At 47.3% G+C, this 25,064-nt stretch overlaps 1 protein-coding gene across 1 annotated transcript in view; it reads right to left on the bottom strand.

The window, feature by feature from the left end:
* Window positions 1-25,064, bottom strand: part of DNAH8 (dynein axonemal heavy chain 8) — a 13,985,216-nt gene that overhangs the window by 5,328,669 nt on the left and 8,631,483 nt on the right. Inside the window, exon 60 of the mRNA XM_085610239.1 lies at window positions 23,231-23,423. Within this exon, the coding sequence (XP_085466365.1) occupies window positions 23,231-23,423 (193 nt within the window). The remainder of the gene's footprint in view (window positions 1-23,230; window positions 23,424-25,064) is intronic.

The raw sequence follows: 25,064 nt of genomic DNA on the forward strand, positions 1-25,064 counted from the left end.
GCTGCAGCGGCCCACGATAGCGATAGCGATGGTTTCTGTAGCAAAACAAGGGTGGGCACTCAGCGGCACAGCTCCTCGGCAGCGCCGCCCCAAATAGCGGTGGTGACGACTCTCGCAGCAAAACCAGTGCAGGCCTACAGCGACACAGCTCCTCGGCTGCAGTGGCCCACAATAGCAATAGCACTGACTCTCGTAGTATCCTCGTGGTAGGACCAATGCGGGCCCTCTGTGACACAGCTCTTCAGTGGCAGCAGCCCACACTAGCGATAGCAATGGTTTTCATAGCAAGGCCGAGGCAGGCACTCAGCGGCACAGCTCCTCAGCTGCAGTGGCCCACAATGGCGATAGCAATGGTTTTTGTAGCAAAGCAGATGCGGACACTAAGCAGCACAGCTCCTCAGCTGCAGCGGCCCACAACGGTGACAACAGTGGATTCCGTAGCAAGGCAAAGGCGGGCACTCAGCGGCACAACTTCTCTGCTGTAGCGGACCACAATGGCAATAGCAATGGTTTCCGTAGCAAGACAGATGCGGGCACTCAGCGGCACAGCTCCTCAGCTGCAGCGGCCCACAATGGCGATAGCAATAGTTTCCATAGCAAGTCAAATGCGGGCACTCAGCGGCACAGCTCCTCAGCTGCAGCGGCCCACAATGGTGATAGCAATAGTTTCCGTAGCAAGTCAAATGCGGGCACTCAGCGGCACAGCTCCTCAGCTGCAGCGGCCCACATTGGCTGTTAGAATCCGGGTTCTCTGGTTGGCACAGGTAGGTACTTGTGACAAGCAGGGAACCTTTCCTCTAGTCAGGGAAAGGGGGTACACTCCTCAAATAACCCCTGCTCACCCTCTAGGTAGCTTGGCGCGAGCAGACAAGGCTTATCTCAGGGCGTTATAGGTTAAGCATTTGTGAACACATACAGTAATCAAGTGACAACACTACAAATGGACACCACACAGGTTTTATATTAAAAATAAGGATTCTTTATATAGAGTTATCACAAGACCATTAAACGACAAAAACACACAATACTGTTACTTAGATGGTAGAAGTTTGCTTAGTTCTCTTAAGTTCTTAAATGCGACACTTTAAGTCTATGTACCTTTTAGATGCAACACGCAGGGCATCGAAATTGTTGCAACGATGTAGAGGCGTTGAAGTTCTTGGTGCAAAGAAATAAAGACGGGATCTTCCAGATGCGTTACGCTTCTCCGATGTTGCGCGAAGACTCGACTCGATGCATCAGCTACAGCGGCATCACCCTTGACGAGATGTGACGACAGTGGCCTTAGCAGCGGCACTCTTCTCCGACGTTTGCGAGATGCTTCCGCTAGATGCGATGCTGCAGCGGCGACACCCCTTTGCGCGATGCGACGACAGCGGGTCCGACGGCGGCGCGCTTCTCCGTGGATGCAAGGCGCTTTTCTTGATGCGGTGCAATGCGACAACTACGATGGCTGCGATGGGGACACGCTTCTTCCTCGATGCGAGACTCTTCTCTTGATGCGGTGCAATGCGTCAGCTACGATGGCTGCGATGGCGACACGCTTCTTCGGCGTTGCGAGACACTTCCGGAATGATGCGAGACGCTTCCGCTCGATGCGATGCTGCAGCGGCGACACCCTTTGCGAGATGCGACAACAGCGGCTCCGACGGCGGCACGCTTCTCCTCCTTGAGTCGCGCTTCCAGCTCCTTGCGACACGCAGTCCCTCAGAAGGCCCAACAACAGCAGCAGGCACTTCCATGAACTCTGGGGAGCTGGAAGGTGAAGTCCACTGGTCCTGGGACTTCGTTCAGGGGGCAAGCTCAGCACAAGCCCTTGGAGATCTTTTTAGCACAAGTTGAAATAAAGTCTTTAGTAGTCTTTCTCCTCTCCTTCAGCAGCAAGGCAACCACTGCAGGCCAATCCCCCAGGTCAGGAACAGTACTCCTCCTACAGCTTTTCCAGTTCCTTCTCCTCCGGCAGAGGTTCTTCTTGTTTCAGCAGGATCTAATTTCTTGGGAGCAGGGTCCCAATACTTATACCCCTAATTCCTTTGTTCCTCTGGGGTAGAGGGGCCTTTGCCCAGCCCAAACCAGTTCTTGAGCACTCTGTTGACATGACTCTGACTTTCTATTCAGGGTGCAGGGCAGAGACATCAGTCGCTCCACAGGAGCTGGAGCCAGCATTGTGGTGGCAGAGCACAGCCCTATTCAGAGTCCAGGTGTACTCCTCCCACCCATCTGGATGTCAGTCTCTCAATTCACCACCAGGCTACCTAGCCCTGACCCTCTGGGTTTCCCCAGCCCTGTCACTCACACAAACCAGACAGGCAGTTACACATCATAGCAGAGGCGGGCTGAAAAGGTTAGGCAAGCAAATACCAACTTTCTAAAAGTGGTATTTGCATACACAGAATATTAAAATAAACTTTACTAAAAGATGTATTTTATTATTCTGAGTTTAGGCATACTAAACTCGAATTTCTACCATGTTCCCTGGGTCTGTTAGGATCATAGAATGTAGCAATTCTAACAGCCCATTCCGGCCTATGGAGAACAGGTAGCCTTACAATAGTGAAAAACGAAAATGGCTGTCATTCACTAATAGGATATGCCACACACATCAGGGCTTGTCCTACCTTATGCTTACAATGCACCCTGCCCTTGAGCCTACCATAGGGGTGACTAATATGAAGTTAAGGGAAGGTTTAGGGACTGGCAAGTGAGTGCACATGCCCAGTCAGCATGACAGTACCAGACTGCACGCAGGTTCTGCAATGGCAGACCTAGACACATTTTATCAGGCCGCTTCTGTGGGTGGCACAACCAGTGCTGCAAGCCCACCAGCAGCATTTGTATTTACAAGCCCTGGGCACTCCTAGTGCACTTTACTGGGGTCTGACAGTAAACCAAATAAGCCAATCATGGAATCCAACCAACATATACATTTTAAATAGGGAGCACTTGCACTGTGGCACTGGTTGGCAGTGGCACAGTGCTCTGAGCAGCTAACACCAGCAAAACACATGAGGCACAGCGACAAAAAGTGGAAGGGAGACTCACGCCAAGGTGCCAGGTCTAACATTGGTGATAGCAATAGTTTCCGTAGCAAGTCAAATGCGGGCACTCAGCAGCACAGCTCTTCAGCTGCAGCGGCCCACAATGGCGATAGCAATAGTTTCCGTAGCAAGTCAAATGCGGGCACTCAGCGGCACAGCTCCTCAGCTGCAGCGGCCCACATTGGCAATTAGAATCCGGGTTCTCTGGTTGGCACAGGTAGGTACTTGTGACAAGCAGGGAACCTTTCCTCTAGTCAGGGAAAGGGGGTACACTCCTCAAATAACCCCTGCTCACCCTCTAGGTAGCTTGGCGCGAGCAGACAAGGCTTATCTCAGGGCGTTATAGGTTAAGCATTAGTGAACACATACAGTAACCAAGTGACAACACTACAAATGGACACCACACAGGTTTTATATTAAAAATAAGGATTCTTTATATAGAGTTATCACAAGACCATTAAACGACAAAAACACACAATACTGTTACTTAGGTGGTAGAAGTTTGTTTAGTTCTCTTAAGTTCTTAAATGCGACACTTTAAGTCTATGTACCTTTTAGATGCGACACGCAGGGCATCGAAAGTGTTGCAACGATGTAGATGCGGTGAAGTTCTTGGTGCAAAGAAATAAAGACGGGATCTTCCAGATGCGTTACGCTTCTCCGATGTTGCGAGAAGACTCGACTCGATGCGTCAGCTACAGCGGCGTCACCCTTGACGAGATGTGACGACAGCGGCCTTGGCAGCGGCACTCTTCTCCGACGTTTGCGAGACGCTTCCGCTCGATGCGATGCTGCAGCGGCGACACCCCTTTGCGCGATGCGACGACAGCGGCTCCGACGGCGGCGCGCTTCTCCGTGGATGCGAGGCACTTTTCTTGATGCGGTGCAATGCGACAACTACGATGGCTGCGATGGGGACACGCTTCTTCCTCGATGCGAGACTCTTCTCTTGATGCGGTGCAATGCGTCAGCTACGATGGCGACACGCTTCTTCGGCGTTGTGAGACACTTCCGGAATGATGCGAGACGCTTCCGCTGGATGCGATGCTGCAGCGGTGACACCCTTTGCGAGATGCGACGACAGCGGCTCCGACGGCGGCACGCTTCTCCTCCTTGAGTCGCGCTTCCAGCTCCTTGCGACACGCAGTCCCTCAGAAGGCCCAACAACAGCAGCAGGCACTTCCATGAACTCTGGGGAGCTGGAAGGTGAAGTCCACTGGTCCTGGGACTTCGTTCAGGGGGCAAGCTCAGCACAAGCCCTTGGAGATCTTTTTAGCACAAGTTGAAATAAAGTCTTTAGTAGTCTTTCTCCTCTCCTTCAGCAGCAAGGCAACCACTGCAGGCCAATCCCCCAAGTCAGGAACACTACTCCTCCTACAGCTTTTCCAGTTCCTTCTCCTCCGGCAGAGGTTCTTCTTGTTTCAGCAGGATCTAATTTCTTGGGAGCAGGGTCCCAATACTTATAACCCTAATTCCTTGGTTACTCTGGGGTATAGGGGCCTTTGCCCAGCCCAAACCAGTTCTTGAGCACTCTGTTGACATGACTCTGACTTTCTATTCAGGGTGCAGGGCAGAGACATCAGTCGCTCCACAGGAGGTGGAGCCAGCATTGTGGTGGCAGAGCACAGCCCTATTCAGAGTCCAGGTGTACTCCTCCCACCCATCTGGATGTCAGTCTCTCTATTCACCACCAGGCTACCTAGCCCTGCCCCTCTGGGTTTCCCCAACCCTGTCACTCACACAAACCAGACAGGCAGATACACATCATAGCAGAGGTGGGCTGAAATGGTTAGGCAAGCAAATACCAACTTTCTAAAAGTGGTATTTGCAAACACAGAATATTAAAATAAACTTTACTAAAAGATGTATTTTATTATTCTGAGTTTAGGCATACTAAACTCGAATTTCTACCATGTTCCCTGGGTCTGTTAGGATCATAGAATGTAACAATTCTAACAGCCCATTCCGGCCTATGGAGAACAGGTAGCCTTACAATAGTGAAATACAAAAATGGCTGTCATTCACTATTAGGACATGCCACACACATCAGGGCTTGTCCTACCTTATGCTTACAATGCACCCTGCCCTTGGGCCTACCATAGGGGTGACTAATATGAAGTTAAGGGAAGGTTTAGGGACTGGCAAGTGAGTGCACATGCCCAGTCAGCATGACAGTACCAGACTGCACGCAGGTTCTGCAATGGCAGACATAGACACATTTTACCAGGCCGCTTCTGTGGGTGGCACAACCAGTGCTGCAAGCCCACCAGCAGCATTTGTATTTACAAGCCCTGGGCACTCCTGGTGCACTTTACTGGGGTCTGACAGTAAACCAAATAAGCCAATCATGGAATCCAACCAACATATATATTTTAAATAGGGAGCACTTGCACTGTGGCACTCCCCATACTTCAATGGCAGATTCCTCCATCCGACCCAGTTCAGCCTCAGCCTACCCTGGCCCTCTAAACCAGACGGCCAATACTCATATCAAGATAAAAAGATACCTGCTTATTTGAAGCTCAAGCATACCAAATTCGACTTTCCTAACATGTTCCTTGGCACTACTAAGACTAGGCTAGTTCATACAGGTAATTTATAATAAGGAGCATACACGCTGTGTCACTGAATGGCAGTGGCACAGCGCCCAGAGCGTATAACAACCACGAAGGAGACAAAAAGTGAAAAAAAAAAATAGAAGGGAGACCTACGCCAATGGTGCCAGGTCTAACAGGGATCAATAGACCTCTCTCCACACCATTTAGCACATCTTGACCACCTGTAGGAGTAAATGGACTTAGTGGAGTGTCGCCTGGCCGATAAAATAACATCCAGCAAGTCAGGAGGGAGAGAGAAGGAACTCAGGTTGACCGGTTCAATCTCCAGGCATGAAGGTGCAGGCTCTGGAGGTGGGGGTGTAGAACCTGCCCCTGCGACTGCGAGAGAAGGTCAGCCCTGAGAGGGAGATGGAGTGGAGGGTGCGATGAGAGGTGAAGTAGATCTGTGTACCACACCCTTCTTGGCCAATCCGGGGCGATCAATATGACTTGGGCCCGGTCTTGGCGAATCTTCCTCAGAACCCGAGACATCAAGGTTATGGGAGGAAACGCATAAAGGAGTTGTGAGCTCCAACTCAACTGAAACGCGTCCCCCAACGCCTCCTGCATCGGAAACTGGATACTGCAGAATGACGGGCAATGAGCGTTCTCGATAGTGGCAAACAGGTCCACCTGAGGAGTCCCCCACGTCTGGAAGATGTGTCGAACTACCTCTGGATGAAGTCTACACTCATGGTCGGCGGAGAACTGCCGACTGAGACTGTCCGCACGCACGTTTAGCACCCCTGCCAGATGATTCACCATCAAGCAAATCCCATGGTCCTGAGCCCAGGACCATAGCCACAACGCCTCCCTGTAGAGACAGTACGACCATACTCCTCCCTGCTTATTGACGTACTACATCGCGGCAGTGTTGTCCTTCAGGACTAGAACCGACTGACTGCTAAGGGAAGGGAGAAAGGCCTTGAGCGCCAAACTTATCGCCCGCAATTCCAGAAGATTGATATGAAGCAATCTTTCCTCTGGAGACCAAAGACCCTTGATCTCCAGATCCCCCAGATGAGCACCCCACCCTAGGGTAGAGGCATCCATTATCACTGTGGTCACCGATGAAAGAAGATGAAAGCCACAACGCCTCCCTGCAGAGACGGTACGACCACACTCCTCCCTGCTTATTGACGTACCACATCGCTGCAGTGTTGTCCTTCAGGACTAGAACCAACTGACTGCTAAGGGAAGGGAGAAAGTCCTTGAGCGCCAAACGTATCGCCCGCAATTTTAGAAGATTGATATGAAGCAATCTTTCCTCTGATCTCCAGATCCCCCAGATGAGTACCCCACCCTAAGGTAGAGGCATCCGTTATCACTGTGGCCACCGATACAAGAAGATGAAAGGGCTTTCCTTGAGACAGATTGCCCTCTACGCTCCACCAAGACAGATCCACTGCGGCTTCTCTGGAGATCCTGACTGACTCCCTGAGATCTCCGTTGTGCTGATACCACTGCCTGTGCAGACACCACTGGAGCGCCCTTATGTGCCAGCATGCATGGTTGACCAACAGAATGCAGGAGGCGAATGGACCGAGCAGGCGTAGGACCTTCAGAACTGGAACAACCGCTCCATTGTGAAACAAAGGGATCATTTCCTGAATGTCGAGAATCCTTTGGGGAGGAGGAAAACCTTGACACACAGTGGTATCCAGTACTGCCCCTATGAACAAGTTGCACTGAGAGGGCACCAGGTGAGATTTGGGCAGATTTATTGAAAAACCCAATCTGAACAACAGCTGAGTTGTTACCTGCAGATGACTGTAGGAGAGTATGGTCTACTTTCTATGTTCACCCCCACTTTTTGCCTTTGCTTTACTGGTTTTCGACTTAGATGTGGCTGTGGGCCTGCTAATCAGACCCACAGCCCTGCTGTTCTCTCTCTAAATTAATACTATGTACTTTAGGTGCATAACCCAATTGGATAGGATCACCTTGTTGGCCCCTGTACAGTGTACCTTAGGTACCCAGGGCATAGGTGTACCCTAGGCCTACCAGGGGCTGCAGCATGTATTATGCCACCCCTGGCCTGGCCTTTCATTATGACACAACTGGCTGATCACTCAGCTGGGGCAAGGTCGTGTAATCACCCCTTGCTTAGGTGTAGTATTCCTATACCTACCTTATATATAGACACATGTGGACCTATCAGCCACTCCTATGGCAGGCCTTAACAATCCTGGAGGCAGAGTGCTTGGTAACATGTGAGATAGTGCTCTAGCATGAGCTGAGCCTGTCTGCAGCTTTCGGAACCATGTCCTTATAGCTGTTCTATGATATAGCCTACCATATACTCTTAAAGTGCCTTATAATCTTAAACGGTTATGGTAACTATGGTTTGGCTTTATCAAAACATGTTGTGTAAGGTGTCTAACACTTTGGAATAATACCCCCATCCCATTTCTGGTGATGAGGATATTATCCCTCCCTTCTAGAGGGAGAAGACATGTTGAAACCTACTTACCCGGTTAAAGTTAACCAGAGCCCCAGCATCACAAAATGGATGCTGCTGCCACGACACAAGTCTGACCTCCTGCTGCTGGGAGTGATCTCGGCACGGGAGGCTTGGACAAAAGGGTTCCTGCCTTGGGAGGTGCGAGCACCACCCCAGACAGGCCTTAGTGTATTGGGGCAGGGAGGGATGAAAGAAACTAGACACTGCCTGGGGCACACAAGGTGTCCCATGCATAGTCCAGTTCAAACCGGTGCTGGGGCACTCCAGCCCCAGTCCTGGCGCGAAACTGGACAAAGGGAAGGGGGTGTAACCAACCCCCTCCCAGGTCCCACCCATAAGGCGTGACCTAGCAGGCAACCCAGCCCCCCAGATTAGTATAAGTGTGGTAGCTGGGCCCAAAGAGATTAGATTATCCTGAACCTGCAACTTGAACAGAAACTCTGGACCTTCGACATTCGACGAAAGAAGAAGACTGAAGAATCTCCCTTGTGGCCAAGGAGTGGTCACCCTGTGCGAACAGGCACCATCAAGAGACTTACCCTTTGCTTTGCTGAAGTTCTACGAGGGACCGACTGCAGAGCCTGACCAGAGCCTTGACTTCCAGACTTCCCTGATCCACATCCACAGCCGAGCTGAGATCCGTGGAGGCGACGAGAGACGTGGGCTCGGCTACCTGGGAAAAGTGGCGAGTATCTTCCAGCGCAGCTTCTGAGGCACCCTCAAGGTTGTGCACCGGGGATTGAGAAGCCCCAACCCCAAGCACCATCTGCACCGAAAATCAGCCCCCCACACTCCACGAGTCCTGCGTGGGGCCCTTCTGCATTTTCCTGCTTGCCGCGTCTGTCCGGTTACTTGCCCGTTGGCTAGTAACCTTTGCGACGACACACCTTCAATTTTCCACTGCTGGTTTGGCTCCTCCAGACTGGCTCCTGCTCCTCTGTAAAAGAGAAACACCCCAGACCTTCCTGGTCTGCACCAGAAGCAAGTCCTCCATTCTTCGTGGGTTCCGCTTGCCAAGGCTTGGTGAGTCCTAGTTCGACTTCGCCGCTGCCGACAGCACGAGCCTTCGTGGGACAGCTCGCCTCCTGGTCCTGGTCATCCTCGACGTCTCCTGGTACCCGTGGCTGCTGCGACAAGCTTCACCTCTTCACCTGCAATCTCCCGACATCGCCTGGTTCCTTCCTGGTTCCACGTGGTCACTGGCTAGTGACCCAGACTCTGTCCCTTCTGCTTGCAGGTATCCTTCCTTCTTGATCCCGGCCTTGGGATCCACTGGACACTCTTCACTGACTGCCGGTCAGCATCTTTCCTTCAGGCATCCATAGGAGTAGAATAAGACTGTGTTGTACTTACCACGAATCTCATAAAGAGTGCTGAGGGTTTGACTAGAATAAATACACTTTATTTTATATATATCTGTTGTGGTGTCCTTTCATTTGGTATTCAAGGGATTACATCTGGTATAACAGCTGGCTTCACATGCCATTCAGAGTTTAGCCTAAGACTGCTCTTGTCCATGCTACCACTAGGATAGCTGGTCTATAAGGTTGACTTTACAACCAATCACCATAAGGGTTGTTTGGACTGATACAAGGTGTACACTAGAATTAGTGACATCATATATCAGGCCAACTTCTCACAATGACGACGCTCCGTCTCTGGCGACTCTGCCTTCAGAAGCCAGTCGTCCAGGTAGGGGAAAACCGGGATTCCTGACCTCCTGAGATGGGCAGCGACCAAGGCCATCACCTTGGTGAAGACTCGAGGTGCAGTCGTAAGACCAAATGGAAGGATCGCAAACTGGTAATGTTGCGAACCAACCGGAAACCGGAGATACTTCCTGTGCAACTTCAGGATTGGGATGTGAAAATACGCATCCTGCAAGTCGATTGACACCATCCAGTCCTCTTGTTGCAGCGCCTGAAGAACCTGCGCTAGGGTGAGCATCTTGAACCTCTCCTGAAACAGATTCAAGATTCTGAGATCCAGGATGGTTCGTAACCTGCCATCCTTCTTGAGAATCTGGAAATACCGGGACTAGCATCCCTGACCCCTTTCCTGCTCTGGAACCACCTCTATCGCACCTTTTTGTAACAGGACAAGAACCTCTTTCTGAAGAAGAATTAAATGATCCTCCGTGCAAAACCCTTGGCAAGGAGGGAATTCCCTGAAGGGAAGGACCTATCCATTTTTTACCAGATCTAAAACCCAAAGTGATCAATTTTCAATCCTGCAGAAAATGGGTAAGAAACACGTTAGTTAGATTCCTCACCTTAGAATAGATACCCCAGCAATACCAACCCCGGTGGTGAGCCTGCGAACCAAGATCACACCAGAAAGTCCTGGAGAACAGAACGGCCAAAGAAGCCGTCTCTCCGGACTTGGCTGTCCAGGCAATAGTGTTTGGCAAACGTGTGCAGCGAGGCCCACATTGCTGTCTGACAGATGTCCTGCAAGGGGACTCACCGGCCCAGGGCAGTGGTCACAATTGTGGCCCGAGTGGAATGAGCCCTCAGCCCTACAGGAGTTCCTTTTTAGCTAAGCAGCAACAGGCCTTGATACACAAAACGACCCACCGAGAGATGGTTCGTTTGTTAACCGCCAGCCCCTTCTTAGCGCCCACGTAGCCAACAAAGAGTTGGTCGTCCACCCGGAACTGTTTGGTGCGGTCCAGATAGAAAGACAGCAACCGCTTTGGGTCTAGACGGTGGAGCCTCTCTTCCTCTTTCGAGGAATGCGGAGGCGGAAAGAAGGTGGGCAGAGTAACAGACTGTCCGATGTGAAAGGCAGTTAACACCTTTGGGATAAAGGAAGGACGAGTCCTCAGAACAACATTGTCCGGATGGACAGAAAGGAAAGGAGGCTTAGAAGAGAGAGCCTGGAGCTCACTCACCCGTCTAGCAGAGGTGATGGCAACCAGGAGAGCAGTCTTAAGAGTGAGAAGAGGAAGGGGACAATTATGAAGTGGCTCAAAGGGAGCGCACATCAGAAAGGTCAATACAAGGTTCAAATCCCATTGAGGCATTACGAAAGGGACAGGAGGAAACATGTGAGTAATGCCCTTAAAGAATCGAGAAACAACTGGGGATTTGAAAAGAGAAGGCTGATCAGGAAGCCGTAAGAAAGCTGAAATAGCTGAAAGATATCCCTTGAGGGGTGCCCAGAGCAGAGCCCTGCTGGGCCAGGGAAAGGAGAAAGAGGAGATCCTCAGAAAGAGGGACGGAGAGGAGATCCACAGCCTTTGCTGTGCACCATGCCACAAACTTGTTTCACCTGTAGGCGTATATCGATTTTGTGGAGGGACGCCTCGCTGCCAGAATAACATTACAGACTTCAGGAGGCAAGTCAAATGGCGAAGGAATGCCTTCGGTGCAAGCCGGATCGCCCGCATCTCCAAAAGGTTGATATGGAGCCGGGACTCCGCCGGAGATCAGAGGCCTCTGATCTCCGCCTCTCCCATGTGGCCCCCCCATCCCAGGAGGGACGCATCCGTCACTACTACATGCCGCGGTTGGGGTAGGGCGAGGGATCTGCCACTGACCCAATCGCGGTCCGTGAGCCACCACTGCAGCTGTCTTGCAGTGCCCTCCAAGATTAAGACATGGTCGGACAGGTTGCCCTGATGCTGGGTCCACTGAAACTTCAGGTCCCACTGCAGAGTCCGCATCCGCCATCTGGCGTGATGCACCAACAGGATGCAGGAGGCCATCAGACCCAGAAGCCGCAGCGCCAACCTGACCGAAATCCGGGATAGAGGCCGAAAGATGGGAATCAGAGCCTGGGAGACGTATGATGCAGGGATCACATTGGCTACTTAGAACACGCGGCGTTTCGGAATAATAAAGTTTTACTTTTTTGACCTTTGACTTTGTTTACACAAGCGCAAGTCCCTTTTCTATTTTTGGGTAGACGTCCATGTTGCCCGGGAGACGTATGATGCAGGGATCACATTGGCTACTTAGAACACGCCCGCCCACAACTTCCGACGCCCTTTATTGATTGCGTACGAGCGTTTCCCTTTAAACATTGGCGCGCTTTCGCATTTGGCATACGGGACACTTCGAGGGGAGAGCACGGACCTCTAATGATATTCAGGTATGCGGTGTAACTTTCGGTAGATTTTTAAGCTGTCTGTCCGTATTTGGATGGTGAGGTGGACAAGGGTTACGCTTGCCTGGTGAAGCCGTTGGGACTCACTGTTGGGGTATATTTAGAGCCTAGGCGCCCAGGGGTGTGACACGGGGAGTTCCTAATTGTCTCTATCTTGCTCCACGGCACGGTTACTCTTTAATATATGTGAAAGCATGGCTGATGCTTTGCCTTACGTACTTATGTGTCGTAGCATTACACGTGGATTATATGTAGTTTGTCCCGAATTGACATCCGTGAAAATATGTCAGTGTCATTGTCAATTCTAACTTCGTGTATTTCATGGAACTTTGGTTTGTAATTTCCTCCCATTGCTTGCAAGCAGTATGTTTTGGACTGCCATTGTATATAACTTGTAGGCGCTTTTTTGAGTTGAATATGTCAATTTTGACTAACATTGCTTCATGTTTACCCCCACGCTACTGTGGTTGCACACCCACGCTTTGTTTTAAGCTAAATTGGATCTGTTATCTTCTTTTTTAATTACATAAATACATCACTTGAATTGACCCGATATTATCTGTCTCTTTCTCTACTGTTTGCTTGACAGAATCGTGTACAGTGCTCTTATCAAGGTGGCACTGGGATTACAATTAGGATTATTATTTTTGGAAACACAACGCTAATAATACTGCTCCGCTCGAGACGGATATTTATTTACACAGACGACGGCCATATTTTTGGAATATATTCTCAACCTCACACATGGTACGTGTCTCCACAGGGGGACTTTTACTCATTATTTTCTTCTGCCCTTTTGTTAAAATAGTTGGCTTATACATGTCTTGATAGGGTATTTAGGCATAACACTATAACTTGCCTATCCTGCGTATTGGAATTATTCTCCAGTTTGGGGTGCTCTTCACCCAATAACACAATTATGCAAGAGGGCCTTCTGAATGTATAATATTGGGCCAATGTGGGCATACTTATGCCTCGAAAAATGATGAAATACAATAATATGTACAAGTGGAATTTTAATTTTTCATTTTTATGTGTGTGTCTGAAATGTTTATTGTCAGGTTGATTATTTGTTATTATGTTTGATATTCATATATGTATATAATTTTGCAAATTTTTGTATGGTTATCATTGTGTATTGAGTGTTTGTAATATATTTTCTTTGGTCCTGTGCTTTCTCTCTTAGGGCCATATGTAGGTAGCCAAATACCGGTCGGTAACGGCCGATTTTCAGTAATTATACCGTTACCGACCGGTATTTTGGCTTTTGGTATGTAGGGGGCTCATTTTTGTATTCGGTAATTTACCGAATCGGTAAAAGTACCGAATCGGTAATTTTACCGATTCGGTAAATTCCGAATACAAAAATGAGATGTAGGGGGAGTGTGTGGGTGTTTTTAGGAGTCGGTATTTACCACCAACTAATAGTTGGTGGTAATTAATTAATGGATGTGTTTACGCATTTTTAAGCGCTTAGAAGTGTGCAATGTGGCAGACATACATGCCCTTAGGGCATGTATGTGTGCCACATGTGCACACGTGGCCGAATCAGGGGTGCAACAGGGTGTCAATGTGACACCCTGCCACCCTTGCATGTGTTCCCCTACTTACCGAATCGGTATTTACCGATTCGGTAATGAGGCATACCTTCCCATCAATGGGAAGGTATGCCTCATTACCGAATCGGTAAATATCGATTCGGTAATTACCGACTTTTACCGAATCGGTAAATATTACCGACTCATTACCTACATATCATTTACCACTTCATAAATACCGATTCGGTAAAATTCGGTATTTATGAAGTGGTAAATGGGTCCCTACCTACATATGGCCCTCAGTATGTGCTGTTTGTTGCAATACCACATGGCAGTGGTGTTGTCCGTGAACACCTGCACCACACTTCCCCAGACAGAGGGAAGGAATGCCTTCGGTGCAAGCCGGATCGCCCGCAGCTCCAAAAGGTTGATATGGAGCCGGGACTCCGCCGGAGATCAGAGGCCTCTGATCTCCGCCTCTCCCATGTGGCCCCCCCATCCCAGGAGGGACGCATCCGTCACTACTACATGCCGCGGTTGGGGTAGGGCGAGGGATCTGCCACTGACCCAATCGCGGTCCGTGAGCCACCACTGCAGCTGTCTTGCAGTGCCCTCCAAGATTAAGACATGGTCGGACAGGTTGCCCTGATGCTGGGTCCACTGAAACTTCAGGTCCCACTGCAGGGTCCGCATCCGCCATCTGGCGTGATGCACCAACAGGATGCAGGAGGCCATCAGACCCAGAAGCCGCAGCGCCAACCTGACCGAAATCCGGGATAGAGGCCGAAAGATGGAAATCAGAGCCTGGGAGACGTATGATGCAGGGATCACATTGGCTACTTAGAACACGCGGCGTTTCGGAATAATAAAGTTTTACTTTTTTGACCTTTGACTTTGTTTACACAAGCGCAAGTCCCTTTTCTATTTTTGGGTAGACGTCCATGTTGCCCGGGAGACGTATGATGCAGGGATCACATTGGCTACTTAGAACACGCCCGCCCACAACTTCCGACGCCCTTTATTGATTGCGTACGAGCGTTTCCCTTTAAACATTGGCGCGCTTTCGCATTTGGCATACGGGACACTTCGAGGGGAGAGCACGGACCTCTAATGATATTCAGGTATGCGGTGTAACTTTCGGTAGATTTTTAAGCTGTCTGTCCGTATTTGGATGGTGAGGTGGACAAGGGTTACGCTTGCCTGGTGAAGCCGTTGGGACTCACTGTTGGGGTATATTTAGAGCCTAGGCGCCCAGGGGTGTGACACGGGGAGTTCCTAATTGTCTCTATCTTGCTCCACGGCACGGTTACTCTTTAATATATGTGAAAGCATGGCTGATGCTTTGCCTTACGTACTTATGTGTAGTAGCATTACACGTGGATTATATGTAGTTTGTCCCGAATTGACATCCGTGAAAATATGTCAGTGTCATTGTCAATTCTAACTTCGTGTATTTCATGGAACTTTGGTTTGTAATTTCCTCCCATTGCTTGCAAGCAGTATGTTTTGGACTGCCATTGTATATAACTTGTAGGCGCTTTTTTGAGTTGAATATGTCAATTTTGACTAACATTGCTTCATGTTTACCCCCACGCTACTGTGGTTGCACACCCACGCTTTGTTTTAAGCTAAATTGGATCTGTTATCTTCTTTTTTAATTACATAAATACATCACTTGAATTGACCCGATATTATCTGTCTCTTTCTCTACTGTTTGCTTGACAGAATCGTGTACAGTGCTCTTATCAAGGTGGCACTGGGATTACAATTAGGATTATTATTTTTGGAAACACAACGCTAATAATACTGCTCCGCTCGAGACGGATATTTATTTACACAGACGACGGCCATATTTTTGGAATATATTCTCAACCTCACACATGGTACGTGTCTCCACAGGGGGACTTTTACTCATTATTTTCTTCTGCCCTTTTGTTAAAATAGTTGGCTTATACATGTCTTGATAGGGTATTTAGGCATAACACTATAACTTGCCTATCCTGCGTATTGGAATTATTCTCCAGTTTGGGGTGCTCTTCACCCAATAACACAATTATGCAAGAGGGCCTTCTGAATGTATAATATTGGGCCAATGTGGGCATACTTATGCCTCGAAAAATGATGAAATACAATAACATGTACATGTGGAATTTTAATTTTTCATTTTTATGTGTGTGTCTGAAATGTTTATTGTCAGGTTGATTATTTGTTATTATGTTTGATATTCATATATGTATATAATTTTGCAAATTTTTGTATGGTTATCATTGTGTATTGAGTGTTTGTAATATATTTTCTTTGGTCCTGTGCTTTCTCTCTTAGGGCCATATGTAGGTAGCCAAATACCGGTCGGTAACGGCCGATTTTCAGTAATTATACCGTTACCGACCGGTATTTTGGCTTTTGGTATGTAGGGGGCTCATTTTTGTATTCGGTAATTTACCGAATCGGTAATTTTACCGATTCGGTAAATTACGAATACAAAAATGAGATGTAGGGGGAGTGTGTGGGTGTTTTTAGGAGTCGGTATTTACCACCAACTAATAGTTGGTGGTAATTAATTAATGGATGTGTTTACGCATTTTTAAGCGCTTAGAAGTGTGCAATGTGGCAGACATACATGCCCTTAGGGCATGTATGTGTGCCACATGTGCACACGTGGCCGAATCAGGGGTGCAACAGGGTGTCAATGTGACACCCTGCCACCCTTGCATGTGTTCCCCTACTTACCGAATCGGTATTTACCGATTCGGTAATGAGGCATACCTTCCCATCAATGGGAAGGTATGCCTCATTACCGAATCGGTAAATATCGATTCGGTAATTACCGACTTTTACCGAATCGGTAAATATTACCGACTCATTACCTACATATCATTTACCACTTCATAAATACCGATTCGGTAAAATTCGGTATTTATGAAGTGGTAAATGGGTCCCTACCTACATATGGCCCTCAGTATGTGCTGTTTTTAAATGTTTTTTAAATGTTTTTTCTGTTGTCCTTATATTTATGTTGTGTTTTTCTATACTTTTCCAGCCCTGACGAAGTTCAATTTGAACGAAACGCGTTGGCTGAGACTATACTATGGTTGGATAATTAAAATAAAGATTTTTTTCTAGTGCAAACAATTGACCACTGGGTGTGATATATTAATAAGCAAATTGGTGGTGCACCGCTCCGAACTTTTCTTCAAAACTTTATTGATCTACTTGGCAGTTTGCATCTATTAGCGGCGGATGCAGGGGCGTTCATGTGCACACCATCATTAACTATACTTTCAGATCACATACTATGGGAACAAAGTAAGGAGGTGCAGCCGTTGGAGTCCGCCGTTAACCCTCTTTTCTCTAATACATTACTGCCATTGTCTGTGGCAACAAAACCAATACCAAGCCCTCTGGGCCGCAGCCATTCCAAAACCTTGGTGCGAAACTCGTGTAAAATGTTTTCAGCCGTATGAGATTTCTCCATGGCGAACATGGCTACAGTTGCATGTTTCCGAGTACCTTCAAAAATCGCAGCTGTGTCAACAACACCTCGTGCAGATAGCTTATCTCTAACCCCCACAAAAGAGATCCAGTGTGCAGTGATGCACATGTAATCTGTGGCTTGGCAACTGGTCCACATGTCTGTTGTCAGGTGGATATTGTGCACAGCACTCTGCTGCAAAGCTTGTCCAACCAATTCCAGCACATCATGATGTAGTGCCGGAACAGCAATTCTTGCGAAATAGGACCGGCTGGGAACCTTCCATTTAGGGCAGATGGCAGACACAAATTCAAGAAAACCCACCCCTTCCACAAATGAAAAAGGAAGAAGGTCCAGCGCTAACATTTTAGCAAGCTTCGCATTGTGCAATCGTGCCGTTGGGTGGTTGCGTTGGAACTGCCCCTCCAACCTAAACATGCTCTCAATGGTAGGCTGGATTACTTTCCTTTGTGGCGCTGTTTTCATTAACCCACTAAGGCTCAACGACACAGATTGTCTCATTGAGGTAATCGGTCGCATTGGTGTCTCACCCTGACTCTGAGTATGGCTCTTACTGCGGTGCCACTCTGATGTTACTGAGGAGGATGTGGGTGTTACCACTCCACTACTGGGGACAGGGCTACAAATGCCTCCCTCTTCTTCACCTGCCACCACAATAATATCGCTCCCTGATTCATCCTGACCAACTTCAATGGGCTGAGTTTTTCTACTTTCTTTTAACTTAAGTAGGTGATCCTCCCACCCGATTGTGTGGTGTATTCTTAGATGACTTGCTTGTCCTCCGGTACCATAGTTTGTACAAAGCTTACCACGCCGGACACCTTGACAACAAATTGAGCAGATAGCAACGTTCTCCTCCTTGGTGCTAACAGCAAAGAAGTCCCAAACTGGGGAGGAGAACTTTCTGGCACTGCTGGATGTTCCACTTTCAACACCAGATGAACTGGAGGGGGTGCTTGAAATGTGACCCTGTGCACCTAGACTGTGACTTTTACTACCACTACCTACTGAGATGCTTGAGCTGGATGTAGGTCCCTGCCGGGCCTTGGAAAATATGGCAGCTGGAGGTAGTGGTGGTGTAACCTGTTTTGGTGATATCCGTGCTACATCCCGCTCAGTAGCAGCCTTTCTGGATAGGGTGAGAATGTTGGTCTCCAATCCCTTTGGGGCGGGAGTAATGTGCGTGATGACTGGCTCGTCTTCATCACCATCATCACCCCCCTCTTCTACATCTACCTCCATAACTCTAAGTTTTTCTGGGACCTTCCTTTTCAGAAGCATTGTCTTGTGGCGTATATCACTCTCAGACTGAGCTGGTGGTAGCCAAGTGGCATCACGATCATCAGAAGCGGGGCTTGAAGAAGAAGATGATGGACTAAGCCTCCTTTTCCTTGCTGGTGGCCTGGAAGACAATAGATCTTCTGAAACAGTGGTTTCACTTTGCTCCACTTTGTCTGCAGGAAGCTCGATTTCCTGAAATGCCCCTACGTCAGGAGCAACAACTACTATGGTTGGCTGTTGCGGCGGCTGCTGCTGTTCTTGTTGCGGCGGCTGTTGCTGCTGTTCTTGTTGCAGGGGCTGCTGCTGCCGTTCTTGTTGCGGCGGCTGCCGCTGCTGTTCTTGTTGCGGCGGCTGCTGCTGCTGTTCTTGTAGCGGCGGCTGCTGCTGTTCTTGTTGCGGCTGCTCAATGATCTGCTGAGTTTGCACCTGCGTTGAACTTGATTGTGTACTACTTTGCGGTAATGACATTTCTTCAACATCGCTGCTCGTTAGTAGACTGGCTACCTCTGCGACACTAAAGCCCTTGGGCCTAGGTTGGTGGGGTTGGACCGCTGTGCTGCTCCCAGCTTGGTTCCCGGACAACGCTGCTGCAGGCGTAACTTTTTTGGTGCCAAAAAAAACATTGGCCAGCACACCACCAGTCGTGGTTAATGCCACTTCCTTTTTCTGTTCCTTCTTCTCACCGGCAACTTTCTTGGGACTGGACCTGGTACCTTTCTTTGGGGCCATCTTCTTCAGATGTCAGGCAGGATGCAGATGCACAAGTTCTGGTCACACTTGGACGTGATGCGCAGCAGGACTTCTGTCTGGCTGGCAGTACAAAGGGTGATGCTGATGACACCTCCTACTCTGTCTTTTGTGCACCTAAAAGCAAATAAGCCAGGAGAAGAACATCAGTGAAATGTTGCATTTGTTGTTGTGGTTCAGTTACTTAGTACTGTACTAGTGCAAACAAAAGATAGTCTAGCTATTTATGAATTTTTTTTTAACTAGGGCTATGTTATACTACTGTGTACAGCCACACACTACACTCTCAGGAAGGATAGGAAAGTTAATAATAATAACCACCAACATAAAAATGTAATGGAAGTGGGGTGGACCCTATTTGCCAATAAATTATTTGAGCATCTCAGCATCCATGGAGCTGCTGCTGGCAAAGGGGGTGGATGGATGGAAGCAGTAAGCCAAATAGCCAATAGGAAAACCATGCAGGCCTATGGCAAAAGCAGGACACTAATAACTCCCAGTCCAAACACAAAAAAAGGCCTCCACCCACATGGACATTCACAAATCACAAACAAGCCGGGGGCCTGGGAAACACCCTGAGCTGACAAAAGGCCTATAAAAGCCAGGTAAAGGATGCATGCTAAAGCACACTGCTCTGCCTTTTTAATGCAACAAAATGTAAATACGAACATTCACAGGCCCCAAAAAGGTCTGCAGGGTGCATGCATTGCACACCAACACACCAGTGACTAGACACATACAACAAAAGCATGTCTTTAAGACAACCAACATCAGAAAGGCCACCCCCAAAAAGCACACTTCCCCAACTCAATCCAATGCCATCCATGCCCTACATGAAGTCTAAAATAAATTCAACAGACCACACAGAAAACACTTGATTAATAAAGCTGTGGCTACCTGCTCTGATCCTAGTGGATGAAAGCAGGCCTGTTGGCAGACAAGGCCAGGCAAGCTTGCAGGCCTAGGCTTCAAAATGGCCACCAGCCACATGGCCAGGCCCAACAACACCAGAAAGGCCACCCCCAAAAAGCACACTTCCCCAACTCAATCCAATGCCATCCATGCCCTAAATGAAGTCTAAATTCAACAGACCACACAGAAAACACTAGATTAATAAAGCTGTTGCTACCTGCTCTGATCCTAGTGGATGAAAGCAGGCCTGTTGGCAGACAAGGCCAGGCGAGCTTGCAGGCCTAGGCTTCAAAATGGCCACCAGCCACATGGCCAGGCCCAACAACATCAGAAAGGCCACCCCCAAAAAGCACACTTCCCCAACTCAATCCAATGCCATCCATGCCCTAAATGAAGTCTAAATTCAACAGACCACACAGAAAACACTAGATTAATAAAGCTGTGGCTACCTGCTCTGATCCTAGTGGATGAAAGCAGGCCTGTTGGCAGACAAGGCCAGGCAAGCTTGCAGGCCTAGGCTTCAAAATGGCCACCAGCCACATGGCCAGGCCCAACAACATCAGAAAGGCCACCCCCAAAAAGCACACTTCCCCAACTCAATCCAATGCCATCCATGCCCTAAATGAAGTCTAAATTCAACAGACCACACAGAAAACACTTGATTAATAAAGCTGTGGCTACCCGCTCTGATCCTAGTGGATGAAAGCAGGCCTGTTGGCAGACAAGGCCAGGCAAGCTTGCAGGCCTAGGCTTCAAAATGGCCACCAGCCACATGGCCAGGCCCAACAACATCAGAAAGGCCACCCCCAAAAAGCACACTTCCCCAACTCAATCCAATGCCATCCATGCCCTAAATGATGCTTGAAAATGAAATACATTCAAAAAACATCAAAAGGAACAGTTGCTTCATCATGCACACACCCATGAGGCCATGCCCATGGCTAGCTCGGGCCTACTACTACTACCCACAAAATGTTTTACAAAAAAGGAATGATGATAGTTATTAAAAATAAATTGTAGTTACAACAACTGCAATGCCCACAATCAAACAGACACAACAACCACTTACTTGTAAAATATCCTATTCCAAAAATCCTCAAATCCAATTGCAATGATGCAGCAGACAAAAAGAGTGATCTTTCCAGCTTCAAATCCTAAGGCAGAATGGTAGGAGATAGACAAAGCACTGGGAGGAGCCTACTGGACAGGAACAGGAAGTTGGAGATTCTGTGTCACTTCCTCCCTCTCCCCACCTTTTTAAAAAAGGACTCCTTGCACAAAAAAGGACAGCCAAATGTCAATGTGAGGAGTTGTTTTCATCCAAAATCAGCATTTGCAGAAGGTTTCATGCTGCTAGAGCTGATATTCCTCTCCAAATTGAAAATTTTACATGTTCGAGTTCTCGAGCTTCACATCACTCTTCGTCCCTGTCGCGTTGGATATGACGTGTTCGGAGTCTCTTTCTCCTGTTCGCGTTCGATTCGACGTGCACGCGTCCTCACCCTCTCGCTCGTGATGTAGAATGACGTGTTCGAGATCTCAATCTTCTCATACTCGCGCGGTGCATGATCGCGAGAAGAATGACGTGTTCGCGCAACAAATGACGTCATCGCACAACAATGCGAGCGCAAACTGTTGCGAGACAGCGCAAAATGGCTACCAACAATCCAATATCTCGTAGAGAACGCGACCGGGTCGGGAAAACTTGTCAGCGAACGCGGGGATTCAGGTAAGGCGCTCGCGCGCACGCAAGAATGTATTTTTTTACAGCGCGAGCAAGAAACAAATTATCGCTAAGCTGCGGAATGCGAAATTTTGACATTTTCGCGCTTTCCGCGGAACGCGAAAATGCCAAATTATCGCAATTTCTGCGAACCGAACGGAATTTGGGCCCAGGCCTAATTTTGACGACCTCGTCGGCGTGGAGAATTAGGAAAAAGTTTCCACGGAATGCTGGTGCTGGGGATATTCATAAGGGACCCGATTCACAGAACTAATTTAAGACAAAATCCTAAACTTACTACCATTTTGGTATTCACAGAAGGCACTTACTCATTTTGGTATTCAAGGAAGGCACTTACTCATTTCGGTATTCACAGAAGTTAGGAGTCCTAACTTTAGGACTCCTAAATGCCTTCTGTGAATACCGAAAGCCTTAAAATTAGGATTTTTCTAAGTTTAGTAGTAGTATAGTTAGGACTCCTAACTTTAGGACTCCTAAATGCCTTCTGTGAATACCGAAAGCCTTAAAATTAGGATTTTTCGCAGTTTAGTAGTAGTATAGATAGGACTCCTAACTTTAGAACTCCTAAATGCCTTCTGTGAATACCGAAAGTCTTAAAATTAGGATTTTTCTCAATTTAGTAGTAGTAAAGTTAGGACTCCTAACTTTAGGACTTCTAAATGCCTTCTGTGAATACCGAAAGCCTTAAAATTAGGATTTTTCTTAGGTTAGTAATAGTAAAGTTAGGAGTCCTAACTTTAGGACTCCTAAACTGAGAAAAATCCAAATTTTAAGACTTTCGGTATTCACAGAAGGCATTTAGGAGTCGTAAAGTTAAGACGCCTAACTTCTGTGAATACCGAAGTGAGCAAGTGTCTTCTGTGAATACCAAAATGAGTAAGTGCCTTCTGTGAATACGAAAATGGTAGTAAGTTTAGGATTTTGTCTTAAGTTAGTTCTGTGAATCGGGCCCAGAGTGTGGAATCCACAGGCAGATGTATTCATCAGAAAGTCCCTATCTGGTAAAGCTAGTTCCACTGATCTGTAGGATGGGTTTTACCTTAGGTTATGTTCAAAGTTTCTTTATTATAGTTATATTTAGAAACAACTAAAGCCTGTATGTTATCACTACATGTTTATGACTATAAATATTGGATTTTACACAAGAGCGTGATATATTTTTAATAAGAAATACATATACCGACAATTCTGTTACAGTATATTCATCACCTTGTACATCACAGAAAAGTGGTAACATTCCATAGGTTTAGAATACAGTTAAAGTATGTTTCTTCATCTTAACTTCTGTTGTGATGCGCTATCTTACCATTTCATAAATCTTTGGTTGTTCAAATACAAAATCATCAGGTTCTTCACCGGTCGGTTCAGGCATATCACGCAGAAAATCCACAAAGTATGGTTCAGGATGGAGTTCTGCTGCAGCTTCTGGATCGATATTTTCCTCTACCACACGTGTAATAGCTTTATCAAACCAAGCGCGGTCTTCAAAGCTGACAAATCTAAATCAATTCAGAAACACACACATAGTTATGTATATATATATATATATATTCTACGTTTTTTGTATTGAACTGTCACTTGATACACTGTTACAATTGGATACATGAACAGAGGTGCACAACATCAGCAGCAGTGGGGGAGATTTCGTAGAATAATAGGGCAAAAATCTTGAACAATAGCATTCAGCAGTATCGTATCTTTGCAGCTCAAGCTCCCTCCCCCTTCGAGCGCTCTACCCCAGTCCTCAAGTGCATCTCTATTGGTGCCTGTATCCCCACCCATGGGCCCCAAATATTTTCTCACTTCCTTGGGCATCCCCTGCTCTGGTAGACTACCTATTCAGCTTCCTGACACCAGTCCATATTTTTCTCCCAGCCTCTCACCCTGGGGGGACCCACTGTGCCCCATGCAAGCACAGTACTTCTCATTGCTACTTCAGAGGCATCATTAACCAGATTTTGAGGCATTTAGGCCATGTCTTCTCCTCCATCACCCCTAATGAAACCCATCTCGCCTCCACCTTTTCACTTGTCTGGTCAGTTTCATTTTTGGTTGGACACTGAGGAGTTCGCAAAATCTGTTACACAATCTTCCATTCTAGCAGTTTTTACGAGCAAAAAGGATTTGTTCAACTGAACAACCTTTACAAAATAACATTATCATCTTGAAAGATAGGTATCTGTCCAAAGGATATCCAGAGGACATTCTCAGAGAAGCAATTAAAAAAACAGAACAAAGAACACGGGAAAATCTCCTCAGTGTCAAACCAAAAATGAAACTGACCAGACAAGTCTTTGTATCCAAATATTCTACATGTTCCAGACAAATCAAAAAGATTATTAATATAAGATGGGAGATGCTGCAAAATGAAGAAGATTTTAAAGATTTATTCAATGAGAAACCTTTATTTGCCTATAAAAGGTCAAGGAACCTAAAAGAGATGCTCACCTCCACTCCGATGACAAACACCACAGAATTTAAAGGTACTCAACGCTGCCAGAACTGTGTGCATTGCAATAACATAATAAGTGGAAATGAAGTACATCACCCATCAACCGGTGAAACGATCAAATTGAAACATAATGCAAACTGCAATTCCATGAATCTGATTTACGCCATAAAGTGTCCGTGTGGACTTCTTTATATAGGCAAGACCGAGAGGAAAATCAAGACTTGCATTTCGGAACATAAAAGTACTATTCGTAATGCCAATACAAAAAGCAGCCTGGCAGTTCATGGATTAAATTCAAACATTCCATATCACAACTCAAATTTCAAGTCATTGAACAAGTGGTCCCAGCCCCTGGTAGAAATCTAACCAAAACATTATTACAGAGGGAAATCTTTTGGATTAGAAGGTTAAATACTCAAGATCCCAAGGGGATTAATGATAAAGTTGAGCTAGGATGCTACCTATAACCCGATATATTCTACTATGTAAGAGGTCATGTAGACTCATTCTATACATTAGTAATCCTTTTATACACGGTGTATTAGGAATCTGAAGTATGCCAAATGTATCACAGCATTTTTTGAAGCATTGTTATCTCGTTTCTTTATCCTTCTACGTTGTTGTATCTTTCCACGTTTCTTATTTCCAACTCTTCTGCTCACATTCTTTCTCAATATCAACATCAACA

This window comes from Triturus cristatus, chromosome 6 (genome assembly GCF_964204655.1).
Source record: "Triturus cristatus chromosome 6, aTriCri1.1, whole genome shotgun sequence".
NCBI classification, from domain to species: Eukaryota; Metazoa; Chordata; class Amphibia; order Caudata; family Salamandridae; genus Triturus; species Triturus cristatus.